This window comes from Cladophialophora psammophila (genome assembly GCF_000585535.1).
Source record: "Cladophialophora psammophila CBS 110553 chromosome Unknown aczJe-supercont1.8, whole genome shotgun sequence".
Lineage (NCBI taxonomy): Eukaryota > Fungi > Ascomycota > Eurotiomycetes > Chaetothyriales > Herpotrichiellaceae > Cladophialophora > Cladophialophora psammophila.
Window position 1 is genome coordinate 199,240 of NW_006912929.1, and position 23,481 is coordinate 222,720.

The window sequence follows — 23,481 nt, forward strand, 5'->3', positions numbered from 1 at the left end:
AACGCGGAGGAAGTGAGCCGGAGTTTGGTCGAGGAACCAAGTGGTTAGACTCGGCTGCGAGTTGGCGGCGCCGCCAAATCATAAGTTGTGCCTCGTGCATAACAAGTACATTACGGAGCAGCATCTACACAGCCTTGTCAGTACTCCGCCGTACACATGGCCGCTCCTTGCTGCTCGCAGCCTTGGGTCTAGCTTCAACATCTATTTCGAAATCAAGAATAAAATCACCCCAGGATGTTTTCCGCGAGCCATTTAAAAGACTGCCAAACACGGCGTTCAAATCAGATTTGGCAATCTGCTATCTCTATCTCCAATTGGTTCAGATTGGATAATGTTGTTCGAATAATGAGCTTCAGCCTTCAGGCTTCGAAAGTCGCTACTCCATGCAGAATGCAGAAATTGCATCTCCATCTTCTTCCCTGTTGGTTTGAAGCAAAAAATGATCTCCCAGAGTATCATCGGGATGATATCTCTGTCCCCTTCCAATTGACATTGACCGACTGCCACAAAGAGATGATTTCTACCATCAAAAAAGCACGTTTCATAGGATTTGAGGCTGCCCGACATCAACGGTCAATTTCCTTTGCGGGTTCCATGAAGTCGTCCTTCAAGGCGACGCTCGGAAGTTTGATGATTTAATGTTTTCGACGATGGAGAAGTTTGGGCTGGACTTGATCATACCGTCTCCATGGATGCTTTACTACACTAGAGGAAGCGGCCTATTGAGGGTATTGAAAACCCCGCTACTAGCGGATCAAGATTACAAAGAGTGCCTAGGTACCTGTCTGAGGATGCGATGAAAAGCTTTGTCTAAGGACTATATCCTAGTCCGATTGAGAACCTCTCTTCTGCGGATCGAGAATAATATAATAAAGAATGTGACGGACCCCTTCAAAAAATGCCTTGATCCATAAAGCGACGTCCGATGTCCGCAAGCTTACCGAGCAAAAGACTGATCACGGGCGTGAGATCTCGGCGGCATGCTCAGTGTATCGACTAAAGGCAGAGAAGGTGTGCGGCAAAATCAAATGTGAGCGTCGACTACGCTGCAGAGTCCGTGTCTGCAAGTTTTACTAAAATTTAGCAGCTACAGAAGCGTGGCCAGAAGCATCAGCGCTCAATGATACAATTAACAGTCTGGAAGACCAAGCAAGGGAGAAGGGTTGGAAATATTCGGAGGATGAAGAATATGCCAAGTTAGTCGAGGGCATCTTCGATCGGGCCAATGGACCCTGATCCGCCATTGCCTACCTTGAGGGTCTTCTGAGGAAAATGGAAGCTGAGGGCAACGTCAAAACGTGAGGAAAATAGCTAACCCTCATGAAAATGAGAGGACGAAGAAAAAGAAAGAGAGGCCGAAGAGTCGTCTCCCGGCAGCACGTCATTCCAGTGATGGTCAGGAACTTTATCTGTCGACTTTCCAGAACGCGAGCGATTAATGATTGAAGTTCATAATAATATTCTGCCTATTCTGATTGAATTGCTCGAGTAGAAGCAGGGTCTCAAACATCTACTTGCTTACGCTGCTGAAAGATATATGGACTCCCCAGTAGGGCAAGTCCAGTTGACCAAATACCTTCATGGAGAAACAAGGTTGGGACGGGAGCGGGAAAGAGCGTGCCCTCCATGTGATGTGAAAATCTCAGACTGGGATGAATACAGCATATGATGAAGAAATCCGCTGTGTGACCTGGTCCTGCGCATAGTCATGCAAGATGAAGGTCTGCTCCCGACTCTTATCCTAGATACCCTCCAAGGTGGCCCAGCCTTGCGAAGCGTTACGAAGCCTTGCGCCTTACCACATCTCATCTGGTTCGTTCTGGGCTAATCCTAGATTCGTCTTCCCTATTACTCTTCGATTAGCCCAAATTAGGCTAGCCTTGCGGTCTTGGCACTGCGGCAGTTTGCCACGCTTCAATCAACCAGCCTATTCCTGATCCCACAGATTGATTCAACAGCCGCCTCCTTGGTGGTCATGATAGACCAGACATATCGCGACCATCATGGTGTTGTGGTCAAGCACTGTTGACCAATTAAGGTCCTCAAGTTAGGCGCCGCAACTGGTGTTTTGAACAAACCTGGAATGTGCCACAGCGGCTTCCTGTCTATCGCCATCTGGAACTGGTGAACACTATGCTAAGTCATATTAGCGCTGGCATCTTTCAGACAGTGTCTGTAACACTAGTCCAAGTGATCCGCCTAGCCACCTACTAGCAATGAGCGCTTGTAAGAGTCTGGCCCGCGCAGAAGTGATTCCCAAATCAAAGGCCGTATTTCCTCCACATTCTTGAACTTGTCAATGAGAAAGACGAAACCAAACTACTCCAGAAAACATTTTTGACCAGAAGAGTTCAGAGCACGGGAAAATCATCAAGAACTCATTCGACCTCAGCCCGGCGCCTGATAACGGCAATGGCAACAATGACCTCGCTGCTGTCGACGCAGCAGCACGGAGGTACAAGACTTGTGGCCAACTATCAGCAGTTGTTCGATTCCTCTGCTTTACATACTGGTGGAGATGGTTTTCTTCACTTTTAAGATGCAGATTAGCAGGCAACAGTGTTTGTTGTTCCGATGCTTTTACGGGAGCTTGACCCTGCTGACCGCAGCTTGCCTGCTCTATGGGCTTAGTGCCCACGCGAGATTCTACGTCTATCTCTTTCGTCCTCGCTGGCTGCCAAAAGGGGCGCCACTCAGAGTGCGAGCGTTTCGATCATGCATTGCGGCTTTAGATTTGATGATTCAGGCGTTGCTTGTGGTTATCGTTGGGTTTTTGGCCGAGGACTCAGCGTATGACAACTTGGTGAAGCTGGGGTCATCATCTTTGGTGTCCGACGCTGAAATACTCAAGCGTTTGTACTTTGCACAGAGATGCATGCCTCCGATGTCTGATGAGAGCGAAACCAATCAAGCAGATAGTGATAATTGCCGCTTCACGCCTCACGAGCGCAGCGAGGAGTATATCCGCCCATAATTCAATGGGGAAGGCTCAGGTTCACAATCGGCCCTTTCAGCTCCAGGAAACGACACGCTAAAAGGATGCAGGAACCCCTCACTAACCTGAGGAGTCGACCTCACCTACTTCTGGGAATGCAGCTTCCTTTCCATCGTTCCCTTTGTTCCTGGAATGCCAACCTGCGAAAGGTACCAAAGACCTCTAGCACAACACGGAGCCTGAAGTTGGATTCTTACCATGTCCGCAAAGCCGAGGCCAAAGGTGGAGGAGGAGGTGTCGTCACCTCAAAGGGATCATCAACTCGACGATGAAAATTTAACGCCTGATGAAGAGTATCCTCACGGAAAAGACTTCGTGGCCATTGTCACAGCGCTTCTTCTCGCTTTCATAATCATCGGCTTAGTGGGTTTCTACATGGACCTCTGCCCATTCAGGCCGAACTAATCAAGGCTCAAAAGGATTACACAGTGCTGGCGACGGCAGTACCAACAATGACAAAACACTTCGGCACCATCGAAGACATCGGTTGGTACACTTCGGTCTAGTAGGTCTCCCTTTGGAATGAATCCCCTGTATCAAGCCTTTGCCTGACCACAATCTAGTCGATTAGCCGCTAGCTCATTTCAATTTCTGTTCGGGAGGTTGTATAGCTTGTTCCCTGTGAAAAGGATCTTGTTGATTACCTTGGTCCTCTTCGCTGGGGGTGTTTTGGCATGTGCCCTGGCACCGACATCGCCTTTCTTCATTATGGGAAGAGGTGTCACAGGCTTCGCCGCCGCCGGCGTCATTGCTGGCGCGTTTTCGTGAGTCAACCAAGATTGGAAAATTTTTGCTGACCAAAATGATCTTTCTCTGATATGATATCCAGCATGATCATACGAAGCTTTCCTTTGTCGAAACGATCCATCTACGCCGGTATCGGTGGCGCCGCTGAGGCTACTGCCTGTTTAACAGCCCCTCTTCTAGGCGGCTTCCTCACTGATCGCCTATCATGGAGGTGGTGCTTCTATGTCGAGTTGCCACTAATCGGGGCAGCCTTCATAATCGTGGCCTTTTTCTTCAACCCTAAAAAAGATCCGAGCTCGCCTTCGAAATTTGGCGAAAAGCTTGCGCAACTAGATCTGCTTGGTATGACTTTTTTCGTTCCGTCCATCACGTTTCTCATGCTTGGCTTGCAATGGGGTGGCACCAAGTATGGTTGGCAAGACTGGCGTATTATCGCAATCTTCTGCGTCTTTGCGGTGCTGCTCCTCTTGTTTGGTTGGCTTCAATATCGGAAGCAAGACCGTGCGACACTGCCGCCCCGCATCGTGTCTCAGAGGAACATCATATTTGGCTTCATATTCAGCTGTTGCAATAACGCTGCGTTATCGGTCATCGAATACTATGTGAGTCTTACCTATGTCCCTCCAGTACGCAAGCCACAGACTCCAGCCATGGGGGTTTCAAGCGCTCACTTCGACTACCTACGCATGGACCATAAGTCTGACTCCGGCAGATGCCTATTTATTTCCAGGCGGTGAGAGGTTTGTCGGCGTCGATGTCTGGGGTCATGGTTCTCCCGGTCGTTGCGGGGTTGGTTCTGTCTGTCTTCTCTTCAGGCGTGCTGACATCACGCTTGGGGTTCTACACTCCCTTCATGCTGTCAACCAGTGTTATAACGCCTCCGGCTGTAGGGCTAATGACCACTCTGGGCGTGGACGCGACACTCGCCAGTCTCATCGGCTACCAGGCGCTTCTGGGATTCGGAGTCGGAATCGGGTTTCAGGGCCCACAGGTGGCCGTCCAGACGATTCTGCCTGAGAAGGACGCACCAGTTGGCATCGCCGTCATCCAGTTTGCCCAGGGCATCGGACCTGCGGTGTTTGTGGCGGCTGCGCAGACCTTGTTCACACAAAGGCTCGCTCATAACATCAAACATTTCGTTCCAGAGGTGGACTACACGTCCTTGAGTCGCGACGGCCTGGTTAACTTGAGTTCATACGTCAAGGCACCGTACCTTGCCGGGGCCATTCGGAGCGTCAGCACAGCTGTGATGCAAACATTCTACCTCCCAGTTGCTCTGTCATGCATGACCCTTGTAGGCGCTCTGGGGATGGAATGGCGATCCGTCAAGAAGAAGCACGCATGAGCAATGGGTGCTGTGGTTGCTGACACTTGGGGCTGAGAAGGGAGAGAGTGCTCACATCGGTTCAAAGTTTGGAATGGAAAGCAAATATACCTGGGTATGTGAGGAGTCTGCTCAAGGGTGGGCACTAACAACATTTGACGCAAGGTCATTTCAATAGCATCCAGTGCCCAACAGAGTCGACCGCAGCAGTCAGTCATCGGAGGTTTCAGACTAAACCGTATGATATCTCTCTTTCCTCTTCACGGATGTCACAATTCTGCTGCCTTCCTCGTTCTTGGTCGCAGCCGGATAAGACATTACAGACAATAATGGCATACATAGTCACTTGGTGTAGGGGCTAGCCTTGCTCTGAAGCTCAGACACCGATAGATGATAAGAGGCTGAGGCCATATACTTGCCCGTCAACTGCTCAACTGCTCGGCCGGGAGGGCTTCCACACACTGACCATGTCCGTTCCTCGGCCCTGGCTGTATGAGCTGTCCGGTTTGTAATACTGCACTCTCTTGAACGGCCCTTCTTCACCTCGTTGTCCTGCCTGTTTCTCGCCGGTCAACCCAGAGCCATGGAGGATCCCATCGCCACCGTCAGCAAGGAGATCCCAGTACACGCCATTGAGGCCATAAGGGGGTCCGACGGCATCCAGGTCCTTCCACAGGGGGAATTCCAAACACACCAGAATCCCCGTTGGGGACAATAGCTCTTGCATTCGTCGCGCCCAGTTCCGGCGCAGGGGCGGCGGTATTGCGCACAGAAACTAGACGAAAACGTGGACGATCAGTCAGACAACCCAGAACGGATCAATGGCCATGGCTTTCCATGACAGCGGGGCAGTACGACGGAGGCTACGACAGTAACTCCATTGCACGAAAACAGACGAGGCGCGCGCATTGTGGCTTACTGTGTAATCATAGATCAAGTCAAAGCCTTGGAATATCTCGCCTTCCCTCAGACAGCTGCTCGTCCAGTCCGACTTGAAGAAATCTCCCTGCACAAACTTGACCGTGCCGTGGCTGTGGCTGACAGAAGGTTGACGACGATGACCTTGGTCCAAAGCGTCCTCCGCGGACGGATAGTGATGACGGCTCAATTCGGCTTCGGCGTAGACGTTCGCCGCGGACACTGCCGTCGTAGAGACTTCAAGACCATAGGCATCGAAGCCGTGAAGCGCGAGCATGACGACGTCGTACCCGCGTCCGCATCCCTATATATTTCGACCCCGGTTTGCGCGTCAGCATATGCATCACAGAACTTGCCTCTTGGACCTTCCAAGAGGGGGGGGATGTTGGTTGGCCCCCAAGGAACGTCCTATACGACAAATACACACGCATACCGGCACTAGTGCCTTCAGGCGTCGTTGTCCATCGCCGGTTCTCTGAAGCAGGGACTGATCAAGTTTCTGCTCAACGAAATCGACCAGCGCAGGGGACGGCTTCCCGCGGTCCCAGAGATCACTTTGGTCTGTGTCCCAGAGTTCCGACCACGCCGCGTTCTGTCCCTCGGTGTCCTTCTGGTCCCTAGAATGTGCGCGAGAACCAAAATTAGTATGTTTTCGAACAGCGTGCGGTCTCCGCATTTTGCTAGTTCTGCCATGGCAGTGGTATAGATTCAACCGACCTTTTCAGGAAGTGGGTTACGAGACGGCCAAAGCCCTCTGTGGCTGCAGGTTTGATTTCGCTCATGTTCGGAGAAACAGAGTGTCTTTCTTTTCTTCGTTCTCGGACGACTACCCAAGTATGTATCGAGCACCCCGGATAGAGAACTGCGCTACCGTACGTGCCACACAGATTCGCCTTCTCAGTTTTGACAGACACGGCAGGCAAAAAAGCAGCGTGGCCATGGTCTACTTGTTCCAGGGATTGCTTCATCATCAACCCATCCGGAATTGGCTTTTGCCACCGCGGGTCCTGCACGCCTTGGCTGAAAGCAAATGTCGAGTTAGGGCGCAGAGTGACATGGCGGGTCCAATGATATGCCATATTATTTGGTCACAGCTCTCTCCGGCGTCAGCTTGAACGGACCCGGCTTTTTCGCGAGCTAAAAGGCCACAGGCTCAGCCGAAAAAGGCATTTACGATTTTGAATCTCGACTACACAAACGAGAGAGAATACAGCAACCAACAGTGTTGGAGGCCCCCCCTTCTGTCAGAGAATGCTTGGGAAACCGCAGGCACGTGATTTACCATCCACATGAAAGGGGAGCCATATAACGGTGGGATTGAGAGACTCGGCACTAAATCAGCCTCATAGGAATCTGCCTGGGTCAGCACCTTGGGGCAAGCCAGCCTCTTCACAATTCTGACAACAGCTGGGACTCATGTTGGGTTCTTGGCCAGACTCAGGTCGCACGGAAAGCTGAAGTCGTCCCCTCTCGTCCATTCTGAAAATGGACATGGACTGTCGGTGGCAGCCTTGTTTTGAGCCGACGACAGTCCTTGCTGCAAGGAATGGTTGTTCTCCGCTGGAAAGGATGTCAAGCCTCCCGTGCTGTGAGGCAACGGCACTCCGGACTCGCCCGTGGCCAACGTGCCGCTGCCGCTGCCGCTGCCGCTGACATTCGTGCAGGCAATAGTCTTTCCAGCGCCGCCTCTCTGCGTGCAAGACATCTGGCTGAACTCCGCCAAGCACTCTGGAGTTTGCCAGCACAGAGGTAAACTTGTCAAGTCGTCAGATGCATACGGCAGGAGCAAATCGCCATTCAGATTGATGTTTTCAAATGGGGAAGGTGCCTCTGCTGGCGGTAACGCAGAATCGCGCCGTGTGAGCAAGGAAGTGTCTGCACTGTTTTGACGGAACGCCTGCCCGCCAGCCGCTGTGCTGCCCGCGAGTATGAGACGCGGGTCAACCTTTGTTGAGACCGGCTCCGCGGCTGATTTCAGCCGGACTCCTTCTTTGAAAAGTCGCAGCCATTCGGCGTTGTCAGCCGGGGTCTGATTCCAGGCGTCGTCGTCCCCGTACATGATTGTCCGTGCTTGTCTTCGTACAGTCTCATCAGTGACGACAACACCGTCCTTCATGGCCTGAACTACAAAGGCGCCCAAGCGCGCAGTAAGTGACTCAAAAGACGTGGGCACCCGCGCACTAAGTTGGACTGCGCCAACATCTTGACCCGCGTTGCGTGAAGCACTGAACGGCTCGAATTGCTTCCTTTCAGAGTCGATCAGATAGGGCGGCATGGCGTTTTCCACCAGCAATGCAATCTCAGGGTCCAAGCCCCGACAGCCTGTCCAGTCTCTCATCGAGGCCCCGTCCCGGAAATGCTCGGCGATGTGGTTATTGCGAGAAGACCAATCGACGAATCGTTCCCCACAGAAGCCGCAACGACAGTTGATCGAGGCTATCTTGGTCTTCCAATTGGTCACGTGGTCCGGCATGTGCTCAACTCGGTGGACTATACGCATGTGTTGTCTGAGATGGTCCTTACGGCCAAAGGTTCGTAAAGCCCCAGGCTTAGCTGTACACTCGTCATGTCGGTGTGATTGAAGATGAGCAAAGGAGGGGCTTTCGGCCTCACAGAACGAACAGCGTGGAACTGGGTCGAAGAAGATCGGGCCTTGCGGGCAGCAGACCCATTTCTCCAATGAGAGATGCAGGGCGCTTTCGTGTCTAGTCCAGTCGTATTTGGAAGCAAACGTGTCTGTACAGAAGGTGCACTGATATTTTCGTGTCTTGCGACCGTTGGATGGATGTGCTGACGACGATTGAGACTGCCTGAGGGCGCGGCGCCGGCGTCTGCTATGGGGGAGTCGCCAGGACGGCTGAAAGGTTGGGCTTGTACTATTGGATTCGAACGAAAAGGCACTGCCTGTAGAGTTTGACGACTGACTGGTCCCCAGAGAGCTTAGAGATTCGAATGAATTGTCTGAATACGCGTGGGGCGGACGCTGTGTCGTGTTGAACGAATCGGGGAGCCTTGTGGTTTCCGCACCATTGCTGTGGAGCGAGTGGCGGACTGCCACGGCAATCGCATCAAAAGGTGCAGGCTCCTGGTCTGGGGGAGAATGACGCCAGCGATCCAAGGGGCTCATGTCTTGCCATCTTGACGTGCTCGCTAGATTGGGAACAGAGATGGAACACCCAGAAGATGGGGCATGTTGTTCAAACGAGTTGGCAGTGTAGCGGCGGCGAGCGTTCGCGAACCAATTGGTAATTTGTCGGTCACTAAGATTGGTTTGCTCCTGCAACGCCTTCTTCTCTTGTTCCGTTGGATACGGGTGAGACGCGTGCGCTACGAACCATTGCCGCAGTGTTTTCGTCACGAGTCGGGGCAGACGTGCCACGGATCTTCTGAAGGGGTCGACTTCGTCAGATATCGCATCTGCCGTGGGTAGGGAGACTCCCTGCCTCCGGGGCGGCTTCTCCGGCATGGATGAGTCGAGTCTGCGAAGCGACCGGACACTAGGAAAACCTGCGCCGCGAATTTCGAGGGCACGTTCAGGGAAGTACCAAGACCTCAGCCGCTAGATTCGATGGCGAGAAAATGGTCAAGACCTATAGAGAACTGGTACAATCATACAATGAATCATCGACGGCTGAGAGAGATTGATGAACCACTTCTAAAGAAGGTTTTGTAAAGGCGCATTTTGACATCCCGCGAATGCCATTGGTCCATTTGAGAGAGCGAAGGGCTTAGAACCCCCACTTTACCCCACATTATACTCCCTCTTGGTCCCTTCTTGGTCCCCTCTATTATCTAGCTTAATAAATACCAAAGGATCCGTTAGTTACCATCCTAAACTAGTACTGAACATGACTTAAACTAACAGCACGGCAGCAACGACCCTGCCGAAGAAGCGCTTTAGGGCCCCGGCGGACTCCTTCAGCCAAGTATTTTTCTTATTCCGATAAGGCTGGATTCCCGGACAGCGGGATGCACAATTGATGATCTCTAGGATCGCACAGCTACAGCTCAAATCTAGCTCCGTCATGCCTCAGGTCCCATAGTGATATGCTCAGGTCGACACAACGGAATGAACTTTGGAGCGGTCAAGATTCGGCGCGGACTATAATGCTATTTGGCGCGACGTGGGATCACGCCTTCCACCTCGACGCCCGGCCCTAATCATACAGTGATATTCGAAACAGAATGAAACTGGATAGGCTGCCTCCAATGAACATAGAAACATGCCTGTCCACACACCCTTGGTCATTACACAGGACACATCTCATATTCGTCCGTGACAACAATCCGCCTCTCATCGTCACTCAGTTTTCTGCTCTTGGGATCATCACTAGCTTGAACACCACCAATAGAGGATGTCCGTCTGGTCCGGAATGTATTCGCCCGAGATCGGCTCAGTGTCGCGGGGCTCTGGCCTCCGACCGAATGCATCGAATACGAGTGCAAATGGTCGCCCTGGAAGTCATTTTCACGGGACGTTGCAATCTTGCGGATCAGGTTCGCCATACTCAGCTCGATGTTCAGTTTCACGGTGTAGGCGACGGGATGGAAGGACATGAAGACAAGCTGGTTGTGGAAGAACATCATCCCAATTATCATGCACTGTAGGTGTGAGAGAGGTTAGTGAGGTGGGAGAAGGGCCGTCGGGCAGGAAATAAGGGAAAGGAGGAAAGACGGTGACTGGCGTGAATTGGTTGGCTAATGCTCGGACTCACATCCATCAAGACCGAAACCACCATGAGTTTAATATTGAATGAAACGAGGCTCCGGTATTTTGTGAGTCCGACATTCCGCACGAGCCGGGCATTGACTGTGTGCAGAAAGTAAAGGTTCAGGCCAGCATCGATGAATAGAATAATGAATTTAGTCGCTTTGTCCCAGTACTTGTTGACCACGACAAATCTGTTTCCCGGTCAGCATTTCGTGGTATGAGATGTTGTAGACCGGTCGCAAGGGGCGAACGGAGCGCGCTCACAGTTTGTCCGGAGGAGGGTTGAGGTGGGCTGGGATGAAAATAGAAAAGACCCCGATATTGACGAGAGTGATAATGACCGCGACAGCCCACTTTACCCGCGTGGCAGTGATCCGATCTGAGACGACAACGCTCAGCCGATTGATTATGAGTTGTAAAATGAAATGGATCTTGGATGGTCAGAGTGAATGTTCCGGCTTGATGAATGCGGTCCGGGATTGTCTAACCTCAAAGGCCCAGAAGAATACTGTCGGATCATACTCATTAGTTCGTTGCATTGGCAGAGAGGCCGAGGGCAGTAACACGTACGGACAAAGAAGTATGTGGGAACACTATGGTCGTCAGCTCTTCCTTCTCAAAGCAACCGGCTTTGGCTAGACTTACTTTGCAAAAAGGTAGTGATTCATGAACAACCAAACAAGAATTGTGATGGCCAAGTTTGCAATGAGCTCGCCCCAGACCATGAAGATGTACACCGACCGCCATGGATTGATGAGGTGTCGTGTCTGCTTGATAGCCTCCCAGGTGGTAAGGAAACCAAATCCAAGTGAGAAGCCTGCGGCTGCGTTGGCGAGCTGATAATCTCCTAGTGTGGAGGACATGATTCGAGATGGTAAATGAACAGATACTAGAGATATAACCTGAAAATGGAAGTGGATGCACATTCTTATGTCTTGTCGCGTACAGGGCGAGGCATTGCTTTAGCGGAATTCTCAAGCCGTGATCAGTACGTCGACATTTTGGCAAGTCTTTGATTCTGACGAATATGAAACATGTGGCTGCCACCAAAGGCCAGTGCCATTCACACCCGTTGAATAGGTAGGGGCAAAGGGTTGCATGCGAACCCCTTTTGACAGGAGATATCGCAAGTTTTTGGAGAGGCAGGGTTTCAAAAATCGGTGGTGATCTTCGAATAGAGAAAAGTAGGCCGAAGCATGGCCGTTTCTGACGAGGCTTCACCATCGAATTTCAAATAGACGCAAGTGCGCAGACCTATTCAAGTTAGTGTGCGTGCACTTCGGGCTGAGAAACCGTTCCCAATGACAGGACCAAATATCGATGCCGGATCTGGCTGCTGAAGAACCCGTTTCCAACGCGTAGGAAGCTATTTGTTAGTGATGCACAAGGACGAAATGGGATGACTTCCATCGACCTTTCCCCGGAGTATTCGTCGTTTCTGGCTAGCAAAGTGTGGAGAAATGGGTGATGGCGCACAGCACACACTGCGTGGTGTTCCATGAAAAGGGGGCTGAACCCTGTCAGGACACGTACCAAACTTCCTCTTGCAGGACCTCTCTGAACACCTAATGCCTCGATCTCAGTAGATCAAACGTTTCGTCCTCCGTCTGGCTGGGAGCGGGAAAAACCAATTCTGATCCAGGGACATGTACGTAACCTGCATAAACTCCGCAATATATAAGAGCGGAGCTTTCTCCAGAAATGGCTTTAGAGCCGGAGCCAAAGACATCTCTGTAATGATCACACCAGAATGGCCCATGGTGACCTCCAACATCCGTCTGAAATGATGGAAAGGCGGGAGACGAGGGGGGTGCAAGAAATGTAGGCGCGAGGATGGGAATATCTTGACCCACATCTGGAGTTTTAAGGTCACGTGGATACTATAGGGTTCTTCTGATTGGCTGAGGTATCCGTGGCATAACCGTGGAGTAATGTTGCTGAGCTCTGAAGAAAGTATATCTCGATGTTCATTAAGCCGAGGCTGGATACCACACGAGGCAGCTTTGGAAGGTGTCTGGGAACTTTAGAGCCGGACCAAAAAACCACGAGCGCATATCTGGGAGCTGTCACGAGAGGTGTAACGTAAATGCCGAGACACCTACCTGACCTATCTAGGTAGCTGTAATTCAGTTTTGGCTTGTGCATTTCGTCCCTCACAATTCATGTGCTTAAGACCACAATACAACAGTCAGACGATGTCGTTTGACACCCGCATTTCACCGCCTCGCCGCGATTTTGACCTGATTGGCCGCTTCCACAGCGGATTTGAACCCCTCTAGCAACAGATCGATGTCTTCCAGACCTGCTGTAATCCTAATCTGAGTAGGCTTCAGGCCATAGCTTGCCGCCCAGTCCAACTTCTTGGCGTATGTACACGCCGTGTATGCAAAAGCAAGGGTGAACGGCGCACCAAGATGCACGCTGTTGTGGACATTGAGATTATTGTAAAAGGCCTCAGTGGCTTCAACGTCCTCGAACTCGACACTGAAAAGGCAGCCATAGCCAGGAGTGAATTGTGGTGTCTCCAGACGCATAAACTGCCGATAGTGCTCTCCAGAAGGGTTGACACTAGGATAGTGAACTCTGGTGACAGCGCTGTTGGAGTCTTCGGCACATGTCTGTAAATAATCGGTCAGAGCCTTCGCATTGTGATTCAATTTGGTTGTCCTTGTGAGATAATCGCGGCTGTTGCGCTCAAGAGCTTCCACATCATCAACATAAAGCTCCGGTACATATTGGGTGTTGAATAAAGATTTGAGTGCGTCGTAGTGGCGGGAAGCAGGATTAAGAATGGCACAACCGGCGATTACATCGGCGTAACCATTGAAGGATTTGGTAAGGGATGTAACGAGAATATCGGTCATGTGTGTAATGTCGATATTCGCATAGCTTCCAATGGTATCGTCGATAGCCAAGATAGCATCGTATTCGTCGGCCAGGGCCCGAAGTCGACTGAGGTCTGGCGTGACAAGGATAGGATTGGCTGGGAATTCTGCCCAGATTGCTTGTACTTTGCGGCCCTGGTCGCGCTCTTCGCGGAGAAATGCCTCAAGCGCTGATAAGTCTTCATCTGAACCCAGGCCGAAGAACTTAAAGCCGGATCCAAATTCTTGAAATGTTGTCAGTGTGTCCATAAAAGCCATGCCAAAGAGTATCGTCGTGCCATGGTAAAGACTGCTAAGGTACGTATGAGGCTTGTAGATTGAAGCCATGCCGGTCGGAAAGAGATAAACATCATTTGAAGAAGGCTTCTTTCCTGTAGGTTGCAGTGTCGCCCGCTTCAGGTAGGAGATAATCCGATCTCTTAGAGCCGCGTGTTTCGCGGTCTCGAAGCTTGGTCTGGGATCGCCTTCATTGAGTATGGTCATTTCGGCAAGCCGGTTGGTCATTGACAAGTTCGCCTCTGCAAACCGTGACGACACACCGACCCCCGGTTTGCTCCAGAAGCCGATTGCAATAGAGGCACATTCTGAAGGAAAGACAACCGCCCAAAAGCGATCTTTTGCTACAAAAGCTCGAATCTGAATGACACCCCGCGGTATAGGGCCCCTGTCGCCGTCGATGCGCCGCGGTGATGTACAATATTCCACACATTCTTCGGCCGATGCCAATGAACTGAATAAGAAACAAGTATGGTCACTAAGACCGAGATGGCTCAAAACGGTGTTGGCGAGCTGGTTCATCAAATTAGCCGTGCGCATGGAACATGTCGACCTCGGTAGCTAAACTCACATTGACAATGTCTCTATGTGGCTTCGCTCGAGGGTAAGCATTGTGAAAAGTGGCAATGACCGAACGTGGATCAGCACCATATTTCTGTACGGTCTGCCACCCAGGCATATGAACAGTAACTGCATGGCGCGGCGCTGGAGGCACAGCGTGGCCAAAGGCAGTTGTGATTCTGTCAGCCATTAGGGCAGTGAAGGAATGAAAGATGCGCAGAGGTAGATGAGGAATTGTGGGAAGACAGCTAGAACACCAACTCGGGGTCGAGAATAGCGAATATTTGCCGCGCACTGCCTGAATAAAAGAGAACCTCCCTGTCGTTGAAACTACTCAGCACAGTGCGAGGTCATTTGAGAGCATTTGGTCCTCCCTCATCTTGCGAACTGTGCGTGGCTGGCGATAGTCGGACATGCGTAGGGCGCTGTACTCCACCTTCAAGGGCGTGGAATGACATCTTGTCTGCTCTAATCAATGTAGACAAAAAACCACCAACTCAGGGTACTTTTGTGACATGAAAAAGGGCAAAGACAGCGATTAGAGATCATCAGAAGCTATGATCAGCCGAGAATCCCTGAATAGCAATCTAGGACTGCACGAAACTTCAGTATCCCAAAGTTGTCAGGGGTACCTACATAGCGAGCTAGGTAGCGTGCTAAGCCGGAACTTGTATTTAGGGGCTCGGCCTAGTTACCTATCATGCGTCTTGGCAGAGCTTCCTTGGGACCAATAATATCCACGTGATAATGATATTACTCGTCGCCCCTTTTCAGCCACAAACCCTGATCATCCGAAAAGGTCGCAGCCTCACCAGCCACAGCTATTCCCTATCAGTCCAAGCAGCTGGATCCCCCATCGAACCTTCCACGAGGGGCTGCCGCCAATCTCAGACAGCGGGCCCTGATCGACAGTTTTCTTGACGCGTGACATTGCTACAAGACATGGAACCACAATAGGAGACGACGGGACAGTCGGATCGTTCTGAACCAGTACCACGCAGTTATAACAAGGACGAGGTAAGAGGAGCATGGCAATCGAAAGTGGACCCGAGTTTCATCCTCGTACCCGTATGTACTTGAAGCGGCCTGGCTGGCGAGCCGCGCACCTTATGTAGGTGTGTTCAGATGGCCTTGCAGGATTTTTTGATGAGTTGTTGCATTTCTGGCACCGTCACATCAAATCTGTGCCCAGATTTGGAGGGGAAAATAGCCGCCCAGACTCGTTTCCAACTGACTGACTGACTGACGTGCCGAAAGGCGCGATAGGGAAAAGGGGCACTTCGGAAGCCGGTGCCTCCACCGTGAGATTGGACAATCTCTTTCATCTTCCCCAGATTTGCTAGAGCGCCGAATCAGCGCCACGCTGTTCCGCGACGGTTTTGTCGCACACAGACAGCCCGGCAGCAGCTCAATTTGAAAGTCTACTCCAGACCGTGCAGTTGACAATGGTTCCTCACGGTGTGATGGGGAGCGCGACCAAGTGAATGCGATGTTCGTACCAGTCTCTGCTGACCCCCGTCCAGCGACCCTTGGTTACCTGGTAAGAAGCTCATCTCAACAAAAGCGTTTACGGTCAAGACAAGGCGCAATTAGACATCCTGTTAGGCTTCTCGGCGGGACCAATATTCTCCTCGCCAGCCAGGATCCCCTCGCTATGGGACCCCCCTGGACTCTGAGATTGTATTGGAGGAAGCAAAATACTCGCGGTTCCCGTCTATCGATAGACGTTCTTTCCCTGCGATAACAAACGCTCTCTTTTTTGCTTATATTGTTGTCGCTCATCTCATCGTTTTGCAACGAGCTGCCTGTGGCATCGCTATTGTCGTCGGAAGCCAGGAATATATATACATCACGGTGCCTCGCGAAGGCGTCCCTCTCATACCGAGCCAGACCCGTCGAGACCACGGTTTGGTCTCAAACACCGCTGAACACGGCGTCCGCAGTTGCTCCCCCGCTCTTTCGGGCCTTACCCCTTGACCCTACCTACCGACAACCATCGACGCCGTTAGGTGACCCAAGGCTGGACGAATATGGTGCATTGAGACGGGATCAACAAAGAAGCTCCTCACCTTTGCCCCCTCCGGCGGTGCACGGAAAGGACATCTCGCGTCCATCGTCGACGAATCTTCCGTACACGGGTAGTCATTTCTTCAATCAACCACAATTCCATGTGAGAAGTGCGAGTTTCAATCTGGGGCGGGACTATCACTCCGAGCCACGACCTGCACTGCCAGGACTGGCGGCCTTGACGTCCTTGGCGGCGGCGGCTGCTGCACCAGCGCCAACAGTCAGGTATGCCGAACATTTTCTGATAAATGCAACTTGGCGATATATTAGCGGGAAAAGGAGGAGCATGGAAACAAAAGCTGACGCGCGACAAAAGATCCTTCTCTGCCAGTAGCTATGGTTCCCAAATGAGTTACTCGAGCAGCATGGCACCAGTGCCGACACCTGGAATTGCAGGCAACGCTCCGGTAAGTGGATCAGCATGATTGCTTTCTTTTCCTTGTGTTGCCCCAACAAGACGTCTGTGTCTCATCCTGATGGTGGCATGGAATCACGGAGGGTTGCCAAGGCTGCATTTGGGGTGGCAGGCGAGGCGGGCAAGTTCTGCTGCCCGACGAGCAGGTCACGGGGTTAAACTTCGGTTTCTTATCGTTATCGAAAACCTGAAGATTCCTGGGATTCAATCACCACCCCCGAAGATACCATGGCCGCTTCAATATCTTCAGGCGCTGACCAGAGTGCTCCCTTTACACAGCCTGTCTGTCAAAACTGCCAAACGTCGACCACTCCTCTATGGCGCCGCGACGAAGCCGGTTCCGTCCTCTGCAATGCCTGCGGCCTGTTTCTCAAGCTGCATGGCCGCCCGCGCCCGATTAGCCTCAAGACAGATGTGATCAAGAGTCGCAATCGAGTCAAGACCTCGAGTCAAGGGCCAAAGAAGAAGGTCAGTGATTCCCTACGCGTCCCGGCTGTTGCGCGTGCTTCTGACAAGTGGGCGCAGTTTGAGCACAATGGGGGCCAGCCTCCTCAGACCGACAGTCTCAATGGTATCAATCCTCACCGGCGAGTTTCGCAGATGGCAGGCTCGGTCGCCTCTGATAGATCACATTCGCCCATATCGCGCACTGGAACCCCTACGGCTCACCAAGACCCCAACATCGCCCCTCAACACCTCTTCGACAGTGTAGCCGCCACGATAGACCCTCACTACAACAATCACAACGGCTCTCCGGCCGATCCAGCTCTCCGTCCCAACCCCACGCAACCCTCTCCAAGCACGGTCCCCATGAGCAACGGCCAACAGCACGTTGAGCCCCTCATGAGTTATGATCAACTAGCTGCCCTCAACAACCGGCTCCGAACGCGAGTCTCCGAACTGGAAGTCATCAACATGGTATACCACGATAACGAACAGAATCTGTGCCGGGAACGGGACCGAGCCATCCAAGAACGAGAAGAGTGGAAGCGCAAAGTTGAAGAGCTGCAGAGACGACTCCAAGAAATTAATAATGATGACCCAGGACACATTGCTAAGAAGCCACGACTCTCCCAGGAACCCAAAGAATGAATGTTGGTGCGTTGGAAAAACATTTGGAAAGGAAAGGGACACACGAACCAAAAAAAAAAGCGAGCGTTTCTTGGGCATGATGAAATTGTAGAGCAGTGCTCTACTCCCTTCATGGTTGTTCTTGTCAGTGATACCCAGATGCACGAATTTTCTTCTGTCTGTCACCCGCGGCGGGTGGGCCCGTGCATAAAACGGTGGTCCGGTGGGTGACGGGCTTTAATGGTGAATATAGGCGCATAATGGGCCGACCGGCGACCAAGACGAAGGCGTTGGGGGGCAAGGGAAAACAGAGGGGGCCGCGCTGCTGCTGCTGAGAGGACAAATTCTGAACTTAATTGGTACTTAGACGGGAAGCCGGGGCCTGATTCACGTTCTCTCTGCCTGAACAACGGGCCAAGAGGCCTTGGTCGTGGTCATGGACATGGACATGGACATGTGGAAGTGTTTGTCACAAAAGTACTTTTTGTTTTTGGGTCCCCCCTGGAATGACTTACCACTGGGGGCCTCATTCTGTCGAGATAATAGCCTAATTCAAGCGAAGAGAAGAGGAGCCTTCCTTGCTTCGCCAGTAGCCATTGTCCCAAATCTGCTCTGGAATCCACGTGCGTCGTCGCTTTGGATGTCTACAGGAGGTGGTGCGTGACGGGCCATGCAGGCAATGAAAAAGACTTCTACTCTTCTCTTTTTGTCCTGGCTGGCCAGCGAGCGACCTTTACCCTCGCTTGATCACTCCCTCGCTCATTGAACCATACATGCTGCCTGTAAGAAGGTCTTCACTCACCCAACAATTGGGCCCAAAAGCCGTGCCTCCTCAGGTCTCACGTTGAAGTGGAACAGGCCATCCCGTAAATGATGGTACTGCAGCATGATGAGCAATTGATTCTTCCTGTCCTCCAGGTCGCATAAGGGGCATCCGCCAAGGTACGGCGGAAAGATCTGGCAGGCCGGCTTGTCCACGTCATGCTCTGGGGGGTTCCAGACAATACCTCATGTCAATGAGTTGCTGCTGTGCCGCCGCGTCCTTTCCAGGAATCGTTCCGGGATTTGGGCTCGATTCCAGCCGGGTAGCACGTCTCCCAGAAGGTGTCGTCTTCGCCGGCCTCGGCGTGCCATCCGAGCCGTGTAAGTTCGTGCGAGTAGAACCAGAAGCCTGCTTGCTTGCCCGGGTATAAGTACACGCTTTTGCCGTGCCGTCTCGATGTGTTCCTGGACGCGGCGCCGACGTGTTCCGCTCGCGCTCATGAACCTGCCGTGGAAGGATTGCTTGATGTGGTCGAAGAGCTCTTCGTCCAGGTAGCCCGCGGCACTGCCTCATCGAGCACGAAGCCGTGGAAGTGCCAACCCATCTGGTATTCATACCCCGAGCGCCAGAACTTGAGTCGATCGCGCTGTAAAAGTGCGGCGGTTGGGCCCTCCATGTCGTCAAGAAGGCAGTCGAGCCACACGTGAAGGGCATCTTCAATGGCGAGGGTGTCGTCATCGCTCCATTCCGCTTCGGGACGTAAATCCAGGCCGAAAGACCGCTTCAGGCTGCAAGATTTGACGAGGCCCGCCTTGAGGTTGTTCACCGGTCTTTCCCAAGGTGTATTGCGCGGGAGTTCAATAGTTACAGGCTCAGTGTATCTAATGCGTGAGAAGGGTCTCAGTGTGATCTCCTCCTCGGAGTTGGATCCCTCGTGCCTGATTGAAGCTGTTTTCGTGACAGGGTCCCACGAGCTGTAGTTGGGGACCTTTCGGTTCCAAGCTCCCCGAAAATGCCATCCTCGGGACTCCCTATATCGGACTTAGATAGTCATTGGTGGCAGGCGATTAATCAATCTTCCTTCCAGGATATAGATCTCGGGTTCTGCTCTAGGCAGCCTATTCGAATCCGTCCATCGAGGTAGTAAAACGGTGACCAGTCGGTTGCATTGCAGCCAACCTCGAACAAGTAGGCCAGGGTCGGTGACATCCGGTGTGCATCGATCAGAATGCGTATTCCTCCAAAGCGGTCCACTGGTATCCTATCAAGCATGCCATAATCGGGATGTGGCGAGGTGGCATCGATCGTGCAGTTATTGCCCCATTGGAAGTTGTCCGAGTTAATGAGCTTGACGGCGGTTGATGGTGCCGAAAGGTCGATATGGAAACCGAGGACGATGCTTTCTCTCAGAAATTGAATGAATTCTTTGTAGAAGCGTTTGTTCGCGTATAAGAGCCCAATGGCGCGAATCTTGACACATTCAGCATAGACCATGCACCGAAGCTCAAAAAGAAAGGTATCCATGGGAGCGACCTAGAGGTGGTGACGGCGTTATTGGAGTTCGGCTATGTGGTTCTGTTAACCCTGTCTATAATATCAATATCAGCAGGACGGGCAGGTACATAGATACGAGGTATATGTAGTGTTATATGATGAGGTGGGCCACAACTAAAGTCCTCGAGATCCTCGAGGTCCTCGCTGGCGGGACCCAGCTCAGCCCACCCATGGCAAAGTCATGTCTCGCCATAAGAAAGGGTCGGATCTCAGACCAAGAAATCATAGCTTTGGGACGCGGAAGCGGTTTGGGGTTCGATCTACTGTAGAGAAAGCGAGGTGGGTTGCTGCACCACACGAGGGATACGAGGGAATCAGATCTCCCTTTTTGTCCCCCGCTTTTTTCTCTCCACTTACTCCACAGGTTCTTGGTGGATTTGTCCTGTTTGTATTGCGGAGAAGCTGCGCCGATATTGGCTCGATGACACCGTCCCCACCGCGCCACCCAGCCTCGCCGAGGTTAATTCCTTCCCCCCGGTTCTCCGGACCGTCAGGTCCGTGCCCACAAAGTCGATGTGATGCATTCGCGCCATCTCCCCCGTGGTGAACTCCTGTCTGGCCCCCTTCATGAATGTCATATATTGAGACCTTCTGTTTTCAACCTTCAACCTTAAATCACAACCATAGACGAGAGCCTGGGGCAAGGTATATGGTACACGATATATCGCAGTATATACTCACGCGGACAAACCCACCTTCAAAAAGGCCGACATGAGTTCCGTTGTCCCGGTCTCCCCTTTACGCCTTCCTTCTTCATTCAACTTTGCCAGTGATGTTGTCGACCATTGGGCGTGGAGAGATCCCTCCCAGGTAGCTCTCTACTGGACCGACCAATCCCTCAGCACTACAAAGCAGTTGACCTACAGCCATTTCTCGCGCCAGTCGCAACGCATAGCATGCCTTTTTGCATCTTTGGGCATCAAGCAAGGTGAAACGGCTATCATAATCGCACCCCGTGTCCCAGAATGGTGGGAGACAGCGACTGCCTGCCTCCGCTCCGGAATCATCTTGTGCCCGTGTACGACGCTGTTGGTTGACAAGGACATCGAGTACCGACTCCAAGTCTCTCACGCTACCGCCTTCATTGGGGATGCCACGTCGGTGGCCAAATGCCTTAAAGTCAGGGCCACATGTCCCAATTTGCGCACCATAGTCCAGATCAATGGGACAGCGCCCCCAGGGGTCACTGACTTCCATTCAGCATTAAACAAAATCCCCTCCGACGCCAGATTTCCGGTGCCAAGCTCTCTGGGTCCAAAGTCTCCAGGTATGATATTCTTCACTTCCGGCACCACGGGTCCACCAAAGATGGTCCTGCACACGCAAACGTCGTATCCCTTGGCGCACGCCCTGACGGGAACTCATTGGTTGGATCTATCGCCGGGCAAGATATACTGGAACCTCTCGGAACAAGGTTGGGCTAAAGCTGCGTGGTCGTGGTTGTCGACATGGAATTGCGGCGCTACAATCTTCATTCACGATGACAGGTTGGCGTTCCACCCGCGCCGGACGCTCGAAGTACTCAACAAGTTCCCCATCACGACACTGTGTGCTCCGCCGACGGTGTACAGACAACTTGTTCTCGACGAGACCCGGCGGTTTTTTGCCACGGAAAAGGGCCAGCCAAAAGCGTTGGTCCACTGTTGCGGTGCAGGAGAGCCTCTGAATGAGAGCGTGGTTCGCATCTGGAAGGAGATGACAAGTGGGATCGAGATTTTCGACGGGTACGGACAGACCGAGACGATAGTAGTCTGTGCGAATCAGAAAGTCAACAAGGTCAAGCCAGGCAGCATGGGGAAGCCACTTCCCGGCGTACCCTTGACGATCATCGATTCCGAAGGAAATTCTGTGGCCCCCGGAGCGGAAGGAGACATCGCCATTGTGGTGTCGAAGACGAGGACCGACACTGATTTCTTTGGTTTCTTCGAAGGATACATCGATAAGTCCACAGGGATGATTGACACCAAGATCAAAACCTATCCGAACGGCAAGATATATTTTGTCACGGGCGACCGCGCGACGAGAGATGAGGATGGATATTTCTGGTTTGTGGGTCGAGCCGATGATGTGATTAACTCGAGCGGGTACAGGATAGGTGAGTTGCCCCAGGTTCCTCCTCTCCGAAACATGCCCACGCCAGCCCTCATCTTTTATAATGAAGCTGCAAAATCCAAAGAGCAAAAAGCAGGCATCCTCGCTTATTTAAGACTGAATTATTATGAGTGGACATGCCAGCACTCGTCCATTGGGAGCCTTGCCGGCTCATCATCCCTGCTTCAGCCAACAACACCATTTATAACGCAGATTAACTTGCTGCCGCGAAGTCTCACTAACCAATGACGCACGCTACATGCAGGCCCATTTGAAGTCGAATCGACCCTGAAACTCCACCCAGCGGTGGTCGAATCCGCCGTCGTGTCCTCACCGGACCCGCAACGCGACGAGGTCGTCAAGGCCTTTATCGTGCTCACGGACTCGGCCACGTCCAAGATCAGAGCGTCTCGCGCGGCCGGCGAGGCGCTGGTTAAGGAGTTGCAAGATTTTTGCAAGCAGAACGCGGCGCCGTACAAGTATCCTAGGAGGATCGAGTTCGTGGATAGCGGCTTTCTGCCTAAGACCATCTCTGGCAAGATCAAGAGGGCGGAGTTGAAGGCGCTCGAGAGGAGGAGGTATAAAGAGGCGCAGGGCGCGAAGTTGTAAGAAGACCACCAGGGCTACCCGGTATGGTCCCTGGGAGACGAGATAAGGTGGCAGATGGCAACAGTGATGTCTGGAGAGGTACAATATTAATACCTGTACTTAAATAACACCTTTTTTTTAAAATCTATTTCGCATAGCACAATCGCAAGGACAGGCCGCTCTATGGGTATATATATTTACTGGCGTCGTGACAGTAACCCACAATGCGGGCCATGATTTTATCTCTCATGCGTACATACGTCGCAAGTCTTCTGACCATGAAATGCCACGCCCTAGTAGTGCCACACGCGTCACAACTCCTCCCCCACGTATTCTGCGCCATCTTGCAACCTCTCAAACCACCAACCACCAACCACCAACTCGTCAATCGCTCAAATGGAGGCTAATCGAGAGGCTCGAATACAGCAGGCCATCACCGACTATCAATCGCGTCGGTATTCCTCTATTCGCGCCGCCGCCGCCGCAAACGACATCGATCATTCCACCTTGAGCCG

The 23,481-nt window shown here is 52.2% G+C and overlaps 8 protein-coding genes across 8 annotated transcripts; 3 read left to right on the top strand and 5 right to left on the bottom strand.

Annotated features, from left to right (window-relative positions):
• Positions 1-3,193: 3,193 nt before the first annotated feature.
• On the top strand, positions 3,194-5,087 carry A1O5_05706 (uncharacterized protein; the record flags this gene model as incomplete). Its single annotated transcript, XM_007746305.1, has 5 exons — positions 3,194-3,358; positions 3,415-3,500; positions 3,559-3,759; positions 3,825-4,344; positions 4,455-5,087. 5 exons carry the CDS (start codon positions 3,194-3,196, stop codon positions 5,085-5,087), a joined length of 1,605 nt encoding a protein of 534 aa, XP_007744495.1.
• A 409-nt stretch (positions 5,088-5,496) lies between these two features.
• Positions 5,497-6,660, bottom strand: A1O5_05707 (uncharacterized protein; the record flags this gene model as incomplete). Its single annotated transcript, XM_007746306.1, has 3 exons — positions 5,497-5,841; positions 5,986-6,288; positions 6,418-6,660. 3 exons carry the CDS (start codon positions 6,658-6,660, stop codon positions 5,497-5,499), a joined length of 891 nt encoding a protein of 296 aa, XP_007744496.1.
• Positions 6,661-7,398: 738 nt separating this feature from the next.
• A1O5_05708 (uncharacterized protein) lies at positions 7,399-9,450 on the bottom strand (the record flags this gene model as incomplete). Its single annotated transcript, XM_007746307.1, has 1 exon — positions 7,399-9,450. The coding sequence occupies one exon, from the start codon at positions 9,448-9,450 to the stop codon at positions 7,399-7,401; it is 2,052 nt and encodes a 683-aa protein (XP_007744497.1).
• A 782-nt stretch (positions 9,451-10,232) lies between these two features.
• On the bottom strand, positions 10,233-11,558 carry A1O5_05709 (uncharacterized protein; the record flags this gene model as incomplete). The annotated part of the gene is made up of 6 exons (XM_007746308.1): positions 10,233-10,586; positions 10,700-10,886; positions 10,960-11,126; positions 11,184-11,203; positions 11,266-11,288; positions 11,341-11,558. The coding sequence occupies 6 exons, from the start codon at positions 11,556-11,558 to the stop codon at positions 10,233-10,235; spliced, it is 969 nt and encodes a 322-aa protein (XP_007744498.1).
• A 1,353-nt stretch (positions 11,559-12,911) lies between these two features.
• On the bottom strand, positions 12,912-14,607 carry A1O5_05710 (uncharacterized protein; the record flags this gene model as incomplete). Its single annotated transcript, XM_007746309.1, has 2 exons — positions 12,912-14,369; positions 14,428-14,607. 2 exons carry the CDS (start codon positions 14,605-14,607, stop codon positions 12,912-12,914), a joined length of 1,638 nt encoding a protein of 545 aa, XP_007744499.1.
• Positions 14,608-17,127: 2,520 nt separating this feature from the next.
• Positions 17,128-17,991, top strand: A1O5_05711 (uncharacterized protein; the record flags this gene model as incomplete). Its single annotated transcript, XM_007746310.1, has 1 exon — positions 17,128-17,991. One exon carries the CDS (start codon positions 17,128-17,130, stop codon positions 17,989-17,991), a length of 864 nt encoding a protein of 287 aa, XP_007744500.1.
• A 1,238-nt stretch (positions 17,992-19,229) lies between these two features.
• Positions 19,230-20,257, bottom strand: A1O5_05712 (uncharacterized protein; the record flags this gene model as incomplete). Its single annotated transcript, XM_007746311.1, has 2 exons — positions 19,230-19,764; positions 19,884-20,257. 2 exons carry the CDS (start codon positions 20,255-20,257, stop codon positions 19,230-19,232), a joined length of 909 nt encoding a protein of 302 aa, XP_007744501.1.
• A 741-nt stretch (positions 20,258-20,998) lies between these two features.
• A1O5_05713 (uncharacterized protein) lies at positions 20,999-22,987 on the top strand (the record flags this gene model as incomplete). The annotated part of the gene is made up of 2 exons (XM_007746312.1): positions 20,999-22,382; positions 22,644-22,987. 2 exons carry the CDS (start codon positions 20,999-21,001, stop codon positions 22,985-22,987), a joined length of 1,728 nt encoding a protein of 575 aa, XP_007744502.1.
• Positions 22,988-23,481: the final 494 nt, after the last annotated feature.